Source organism: Echinops telfairi, unplaced genomic scaffold, assembly GCF_000313985.2.
Source record: "Echinops telfairi isolate 266 unplaced genomic scaffold, ASM31398v2 ScPeMD7_5805;HRSCAF=6673, whole genome shotgun sequence".
NCBI lineage: Eukaryota > Metazoa > Chordata > Mammalia > Afrosoricida > Tenrecidae > Echinops > Echinops telfairi.
Window position 1 is genome coordinate 3,079,927 of NW_022109704.1, and position 9,150 is coordinate 3,089,076.

At 35.2% G+C, this 9,150-nt stretch overlaps 1 protein-coding gene across 2 annotated transcripts in view; it reads left to right on the top strand.

Annotated features, from left to right (window-relative positions):
* ANP32E (acidic nuclear phosphoprotein 32 family member E) overlaps positions 1 to 7,368 on the top strand; it is an 11,804-nt gene extending 4,436 nt beyond the window's left edge. The window contains exons 4-7 of one of the 2 annotated variants that reach the window (XM_004716576.2): positions 157 to 325; positions 1,289 to 1,461; positions 4,421 to 4,475; positions 5,094 to 7,368. In XM_004716576.2, the coding sequence (XP_004716633.1) occupies positions 157 to 325; positions 1,289 to 1,461; positions 4,421 to 4,475; positions 5,094 to 5,164 (468 nt within the window). In that variant the 3' untranslated portion in view covers positions 5,165 to 7,368. Of the gene's footprint in view, positions 1 to 156; positions 326 to 1,288; positions 1,462 to 4,420; positions 4,476 to 5,093 lie in introns of those variants that run through there. The other variant, XM_045295682.1, reaches the window with a different exon arrangement.
* The last annotated feature ends 1,782 nt before the right edge of the window (positions 7,369 to 9,150 follow it).

A 9,150-nucleotide genomic window follows, 5' to 3' on the forward strand; every position in this document is an offset into this window, starting at 1 on the left:
CACCATGCCATGCCAAGGACTGATGACAAGGGTGGCTCTACTTGACATATAGTCCTTTAGTAGGAATTTTTGATAATTTAAGAATTAAAAAAAAATTTTTTTTTTAACCACAATATCTTAAGCCTTGAATGTAAATTTTAACATTTTCTTTTACAGCAAAATCTTAAAAATTTGAAAAGTCTTGACTTGTTTAACTGTGAGATCACAAACCTAGAAGATTATAGAGAAAGTATTTTTGAACTGCTGCAGCAAATTACATACTTAGATGGATTTGATCAGGAGGATAACGAAGCACCTGAAGCGTCTGACGAGGATGATGATGAGGGTAATCATTCTTAATACTCATGAATATGTCATAATTATAGCCTCTGCCCTAGCCATGCAAATTAGATTAGACTTGGAGGTTTAGATATGAAAAAATAAATGAGGCAAAAAGACAAGCATTTAAAACCCCTATTCCTTGTCCTGTCCTAGTATTTCTTCTTTCAGACTTCTGAGGGTATAAGGAACTTAATACTTATTATAATATCAAGCACTATGATTTTTTACAGTCATACACACTAAAGGGGGAGACTTAAGAACTTTATAGCATTATTCTTAATAGTGAAAAGTAGAAACAACTCAAATTTTCTCTATCTGCTGAATGGATAAACAGATGGCAATATCTCCATGTAATGGAATATTACACGAGATATTATTCAACAATTAAAAAGAATAAAGATATTTGGGCATCGTGAATAAATTTTGAAAATAACATGCCAGATTCAAAAGGACACATATTGTAACATTTATCACATGTTGAAAAGGGAGAACTCATAGAAACAGGAAGATGCGCAGTTGCCAGACTGTTAATGGTGTTGAGAAATGTTCTGGAGTTAGATAATCAGGATATATTTTTTGATAAAAAGGTGATTTGACAAAGAGAATTTAAATTTAGTAATAGGCTACTGCTTGTTAATATGGGCTGGAATTCTTTTCACTGTCCAAAATTTGATGGGTAAACAATATATAGAATGATGGGCAAGTTGAGTTTTAAGTGTAAAGTAAAATTGATTGTAGTACATAATGTTTTTATGAAAATCTGTACATTGGAAAAATACCAATATTTAGAAACCATACTTCTCAGCTAGTAAATATGAATGTTGTAAAAGGGAAATCTTCAAAGAAAATTATTGTTCCACTTACTGGCTTAAGAGTTTGCAGTGACTGCGTCAGGGTAAAAAGAATTAACATACTAGCAAGAAACATTTGCCCAACTGTTTGCCCCTATTTTGAAATATGTTTAAAGATGGAGATGAAGATGATGAAGACGAAGATGAAGATGAGGCTGGTCCACCTGAAGGCTATGAGGAAGAGGAGGAAGATGACGAAGAGGATGAGGAGGATGAGGATGCAGGCTCAGACTTGGGAGAGGGAGAAGAGGAAGTGGGCCTCTCATACTTAATGAAAGAAGAAATCCAGGTGAATAGACATTTTTCATTTATACTGAAAAGTAATTATTCAGGCATATGGCCTGAAAGTTGTATATAAAAGTAAGTTGTATGGAAATCTGAATTACTGCATGCATGTGTCTGTCTGCTTCTCTTCTGCCTGCCCTCCATGGTTCCTTGCCTCACACTATAGCCAAATAATCATAAATACCTATTGTTTTATTTCCTTAATATTAAAAACAAAATCCATTCTGCCCTCAGTTGCTTAGTGTGATGGAACAGTTTTGCAAATTTTTGTGAGCCTCAGTTTCTATAGTTATGAAATTGAGCTTATATTACCAAGATTGTTGTAAAGATTTAATAATTTACATTCAATTTAAATATATGTAAAGCATATCAAGAAAGCATAAGTTTTCTTTCCTTGAACGATCTCTTATTTTTCTGAAGTGCTTTCTAACTGGCCCATCTGAATACAGGGTTCACCCCATGGGTATACCCTTTGCAGTGCTGCCTGAGTGACCATATCACTAGCCAGCTTGAAGCACTAATTGTCCCATTTGCCAGGATCTTTGGCTGGGCATATAAGACCTTTCATATGTGCCTGCTCTCTGCTTCCTCCTCTAGCCTCATCTCTCTCACCACCAAGTTAAATTCTTGCCTGTGGCACCAAACTGTTTCTTACCTTTTTGTTTTTAATTCTATCAAATTCTTTTCCACTCATTCTGATGAACCTTTTTTCCTTTTTTATTGAGGTAAACATAATTATAGCAAAACCTAAAATGCACTAATTTTATATACAATTTCATTAGTTTTCATATATGTATTTACTTATAAAACCACTGTCCAATCACACCTAGTACACTCTTTAGCTTAAAAACCAAAAACACCCTAACTCCAGAGTTGCCTCATTATTCAAGCTTCTGTGGTTTCCCACTGGCCAGCATTTCCCTCCTCAGTTTCCTTTGAAGCAGTTGCCTGAAGGCATTTGTTTATTGGGTGGCCTCCTATGAAGTGGTGAGCTCCTGAAGGCTGAGAGCCATTTGTCCTTGTATCTTAGCATCTAGTACATTGACTGGCACATAGTAGGCTCACAGGACGTGTCAGTTGATTTGGACAAGTGTGTCCTAAGGTTAGTGAGTTGTAGAATTCAGTACTTTTATAAATAATATATCTTCTTTAGATTAGAAATGATTAGTATTCTAATTAGTAATCTATTACAAGAAATTCTATTTCTTTTTTTTTAATTAAATACTTGTATTGGGGGCTCTTACATCTCTCAACACAATCCATCCATTCATCCAGTGTGTCAAGCACATTTGCACATATGCCGCCATCATTTTCAAAGCATTCTTTTCCCGCTTAAGCCCTTGATGTCATCTCCCTATTTCTTTCCCTGCCTTCCATCATGAACCCTTAATAAGTTATAGATTATTATTTTCATATCTGACATCGTCCTCCATCGCCTCTCACCCACTTTTCCATTGTTAGAGGTTGATGCTTGTTATCGATTTCCCTTTTCAACCCCCACCCTCCCCTAATCCTCCTGGTATCTCTAGAAATTGTATTTCACTGGCCATTTTTTGTATTTTTATTTCTATTTCTTTTTTCTTTTTTTAATTTCTATTTCAGCTGCAAGAATAGAACAGTATTTTATTAAAATGAGGGGGTGGGCCGGTCAAGTTAGGGACAGTGGAATTCTTGTAGTACTCCAGGCCCTGGGGCACAAGTTGTTGGCACTAGGTTGCTAAGGAATAGGCAATGCCACAAGGAAAGGCCTAGCATGTGCTTTCATAGCGGTCACAGCCAAGAACACCCACTCAAGCAGGCTACTCACTACGAGATGAGGCTGCTGTGGGTCCAGTTTGACTCAACAGCATCAGTTTTGTAATACTCAGAGCATAAATGAGGAAACGTTTTATTTCCTGCTAATAAGGAAAAGACTCTAGTCTTGGCCAAACACTCTAGTGGCACCTGAGTTCTTGACAGTCACCAGTGGGTTAATGCATTTTTGGGAAGCAGTGTACTTTTGTGGGGCTGGAGACTAGATTGGTTTATTTAAAAAAAACAAAACAAATCTGGAACTCAGCCATTTAGAACATAGCCAAGACAAGCTAGTAATTGGAGAAGCCAAAATATAAGTTATAAAAGGCCTTTTATTTATAGGAGTGTCCAAGCTGTTATTCTGAACCTGTTATCTCTTTTATATTCAATTATCTGATAGGCTTATTGATCTGTTTTCTGATTCCATAATAGATTCTTAGGGAATCAACCTGGTACAAAGTTTATGATTACATGGTGAGACTGGTTATTCAAAGAAAAGGTCAACATAAATCAGATGAGTATGCAGTATATTTTAGATATTTCTATCCTATTTGACTACTTTTTTGTTTTGTTTTAAGTTGTGTTGAAAGGCTTTATTTAAATATTACTTTTCCAGAACAACTCATCCCATAAGTTAAAGGTCAAGTTGAACTGTACTTTTTATTAACTTTTGCTTTTTAAATGTGGAAGGAATATAACATCTTTTTAGACTAATATTTTCCTTTTACTGATTGGAAATGAGGCCCAGGGAATAAATATATTTAATAGATAACTAAGTTAGTGCTAGGACTCAGGTAATTCTCCTAAAATCTATAGAACGCAGGCCCTGTGTCTGAAGCCTGTAAAGTTGCTCTGATCAGTATGATAGCCACTAGCCACACGTAACTCAAAGTGAACGAACAAAAATAAAAATTCCCTTCATGTGCATTGGTCATGTTTCAAATGCTCAGCCACAAGTGGCTGGTAGTCAAATGAGGGGTGGCACAGATATAGAACATTTTGGACAGTACTGATTTAAAAGATAACTTATAAAACTAGGGCTTGGTTAGGGTTTTCGAAAGGACTTACATTATATAGGCAGAGATCATCAGAGCACAGAATAGCAGTGAGTTAATCAGTGAAAAATCTACGTCATGACCTGTTTATTCTCTAAATATTTTAATTACAAGGATGAAGAAGATGATGATGACTATGTTGAAGAAGGAGAGGAAGAGGAAGAAGAGGGTGAGTTAGTCATGAAAAATTTTTAAATTAAAGTCATGGATTTTATTACTGATCGCTTATAACTTAATTTGGTGTTTTTCATATGCTTTGAAAGGTATAAACTTTTTTAAAGAATAATTTTCTCAGGTAATTTATGAATTTCATTTCAAAAATTAAACTGCTTTACATTTAATTTTAAAACAAAAAAGAATGGACCCTTGAGTTCAATTCATTATTATTTTGTAATGTTCCATTTTGGAAAATGTGAAACCCTACCTGTAAGAGAAGAGCACAGAGCTCTGAAAACCCAGATAACGCCCTTGTTAGATTTATCCTCTGGCTCTCTTTTAAAATAGTTTTTAAAATAGTTTTCATTAACATTTCTGTTGTGTCGAGCTTAGTTTCTCATCTGTACTTCGTAATTTGACCACCAGAGTGCATAGCAAGCTGTCAGTATTAAGGATCTCTAAATCTATTCAGTCTCTTGAAACAAATAAATTTGGATAGTAAACTTCATTGCCTATGCCACACTTTTAAGTATGCTGCTATCTTTTCACTAAGAGAATCAAAACTTTGTAACTTAATGCATATTCATTTGTTAAAATTTAGCGTTTTATAATTTTCTGGCCACTCTTTCAGAAGAAGAAGGCCTTCGAGGAGAGAAGAGAAAACGAGATGTTGAAGATGATGGAGAAGAAGAAGAAGACTAGATCACTCTAAGAGCAGATTTCCGAGTAGTCTTCCGGTTTGCGATAGAGTGATCTCGTCTGTTTCTTCTTGTACCATAGGTATCCACTGAAAACAACATGTAACTTTTTATAGGAAAAGTGTGGTTTTACTATTTTTGCCTTTTTATCATTCCAAATAAGATTTATTAGTTTGTTAATGATCATATTGTATGTAGAGGAAATTTTTCACTGGCACCTCCCTTCCCGCTATTCTGAAACTTCCCGCTATTCTGAAAAAAATTTATTTGGAATCTTGTTTTCTCATTCATGCTCTCTGCATCAGTCATGCTTAGCCCATAATTAAAACATGACAGCTTTCACACAGGACTAGTATAGTGCATTTCATTCATAGGTTTTAACGTTATTTATAAACTAACTGAAGTCAGTCAACTGTAAGATGAAATGACAGTAAGTCTTCTTGAACATGAGTTGGTTATTTTTTAGCTACATCTCAGAGTTCTTTAGTATGAAGGCAGTGGCTTTTCTTTCTATGATATTTGAAGTGCTGCTTTGCTGTAAGAGTTGCTTGGAAAGTAGAAGCAGAATAAACAGTAAGGCCCTATCCAGCAATAGACTTTCATGGGTTTTATGGAGGCTTTTGGACCCTCTTTTAAGCTGGGTGGCTGGTAAGATGTTATTTTTGAAGGGAAATTTGCTTCTACTAATTGAGACATGCAGGTGAGCCCTTCTTCAGGCTGCAGACCATGACGTCACAGGGGTCATTTGTTTCTAGGTGTGCGTTTTTTCCTCTCAGCAATCTCCTTAGGATCACCTGGCTTGTTTTCACTTTTTCCTTGTATCTCAAAAAAATTAAGTTGTGAAACTTGTGGCTATCCAGGAAAACCTTTAGTCTTATACCTCAACTACCTTTTTAGACCTACGTTTTAAACAAGCTAAAGTAATTGTGTTTTCTCTCAGATACCAATATTATCCTAATAGCTCTATGCAACAGGCTCTGCTTACTATAGCTCTCTTTTGGTTGACAACATGCACAGACTCTTACATGAAGAAGAACAGAAAGCAAGGGAGGCTATGGGAAGCCACACATCAGTACTTTTCAAGCCAGAACGGCTGCCAGTTGATAATTAATGAGATGGTCAAGTCAATATTTTTAAGTTGGCTTCCAAAATGGTTTGGATATTGTCTTATAAAATATAGCTTTCCTGAGGAGAACTTTTATTCCTCCTGTACTTATAAAGAATATTACAGCATTTAATTGGGATATGTTAGGCAGCTGGCATATTTTTGAAATGTAAATTTAAATTAAGTTTTGTTTTCAAATAGATGGCCATTAAAAAAAGGAAAAACATCTGGGATAAGTGTGAATGTACCTAAGGTGGGTTTCCTTATATGGCTGCTAAAAAATATGAGATGAATATATCTCCATTTTTGCCTATTTTCAAATTTTGGCTATCTGAATGATTTCCCTTTTGGATATTTGTAAAAAAAATAAATAAAAGTTAATATCAGCAAATTAGTTGAAGTTACACTTTCAGATTGGGACTTGGGACTTTTTAAATTTAAATGTGAGTTTTAAAGTAAATATGAAGTTATTTGTAGAGAAACTAAAAAGTTGCACACTTGACAAAGGAAATTCTTAGGATCAATCTTGGAGGGATTGGAATCTCCAAAAGACTAAAACATTTGACCTCTTTTTCAACAATTGACATGCCTTGTTTTAGTCCCTAAGAATTCCCATCACATAGTATGTCAGACTATAAAATTATTTTTAAAATTAAATCTATATTTGACTTTCTTATCAATCATCTTATTGTGCAATCAGAAATAGAGTTCTTTGGTTTGAAAACAACGTTTAGAGCCTCCAGATAACTTTTAGAACTTATTTAGCTTTGTGGGTGATATTTTCATGCAAATAAGTAAGGGTGGGTTTTATATTTTGTAGAGGTTTTTGGTCCTATTTTAATGCTCTTTCTATGGCAGTGTGTATATAGTGTGTTAAGTTCCTCAAGAATCTCTCCTTTAAAAACTTTGAAGTTAATACTTTTGTGTAACTGTGTTTTGAATAAAGCCATGACAGTGTTAAAAAAACAACAAACAAAATATGCAGTACTCCCGATCATTCTCTTATTGTTTCTGACTGTTCCCTGATTTTTCTGTGACTGCTGTAACTTAAAAGTTTTTGAAACAATTGCTTCAAATAAATTGAAGATTTGTTATAATGACTAGTTTGGTGTATGACATTCACTTTTTCAACACCATTGTGGGCTTTGATGGTCTTAAAAATGGAATTTTCTTGGAAATTAACTCAGTGCTTGCATGTGGTAGGGATTACAGTTTGTCATCTTAGTTAACTTTTTTCTAAGAAGCAGAAAAAAATTCTGATTCACTCAACGTTACTTCTGGAGTTGCAAATCGAGACAGTAGTTTTTGTATTTTGATTTGAAGTAATAACAATTACTTTAACCAGTTACCTGAGAACATTAGTGGTTCAATTCTTGTCTTCCATGTGGGAGAACCAGCTTCAGTCCCCCCCCAGTGTTCCTCGTGCACAGCCACCACCTGTCTGAGGAAGTTTGTATCGTGCTACATGATGCTGCATAGATTTCAGTGGAGCTGTGACAAAACATGTTAATTTAAAACTCCACATACATGGAAGATTTAATTGGGCACTGTTGATTTCATTTATTGAGATGGGCTGCTAATGTTTCTATAAAAGCTCTATAAAAACTATGTTATTTAAAAGTTAAAAATCCAGATTCCTCCTCACTCAAATGTATATTGTGGTTTGAGTGGCTTAAAAAAAAAAGTAAAAGTTAAATTAAAATGAACTTGGAGATTTTTCAGGTGACAAGGTCATCTGAAAAAAACACAAAAAAACCAAAAAACTCTGGAGCTTCCAGACTGACTAGGAAAAAGGTATGGCTATTTACTTTCAAAAATCAGCCAAAGAAAACCCAAACCCTAATGATCAGCTCCTCATTTTTTTCCCTCCCTCCTTCATGAACCCTTGATAATTTATAAATTTTTTCATGTCTGACACTGACCGATGTCTCCCTTCACCCACTTTTCTGTTGTCTGTCCCCCTGGGAGGGGGTTAGATGTAGAGCACTGATCTCCCCCAACCTTCCTCTTCCCCTCCTGGTATCGCTACTCCTTATTGGTCCTGAAAGGTTTATCTGTCCTGGGTTCCCTGTGTTTCCAGCTCTTATCTGCACCAGTGTACATGCTCTGGTCTAGCTGGATTTGTAAGGTAGAATTGGGGTCATGATAGTGGGAGGGTGGAAACATTCAAAAACTAGAAGAAAGTTGTATGTTTCATTGGTGCTATATACTGCACCCTGACTGGCTCATCTCTTCCTTGTGACCCTTCTCTAAGGGGGTGTCCAATTGTCTACAGATGGGCTTTGGGTCTCTACTCCACACTCCCCCTCATTTACATTGATATGATTTGTTTGTTCTGGGTCTTTGATACTTTTGACCTATTTTAAATTTGTTCTACTTTTTAATATTTTCTGCTTTGTTTTCAATTGAGGTTTTTTTTTTCTATTTTACTTTGTTGTTAGCTTTTTTATTACCTTGATTTTATATGTTTTCCAGTATATGGGTGAATCTATAGACAGTAACTAGATTAATGGTTTCTTAGGAGGTTATGTCAGGGGAGGCTGAGGGGAAATAGCTAATAATGAGTCCAAGAATGGAGAAAATGTCCTAAAATTGATTGTAGGAATGATTGTACAACTCTTCTTTATGACTGGACTGTTGAATTGTATGATCTATGATTATGTCCCAATAAAAATTTTTGTTAATGTTAATAACAGTTAACAATTAAAGTGATCATAAAACTTGTACTCTATTTAATTTAAAAAACAATACAGGGTTTCCACTTGTAATCCGTTTAAAGAAACTCTGGTGATGTAGTGGGTTGTTAACTGCAAGATCAGTGGTTCAAACCCACCAGCTGCTCTGTGGGAGAAAGAACAGGCTGTCTGTTCTCATGAAGATTTACA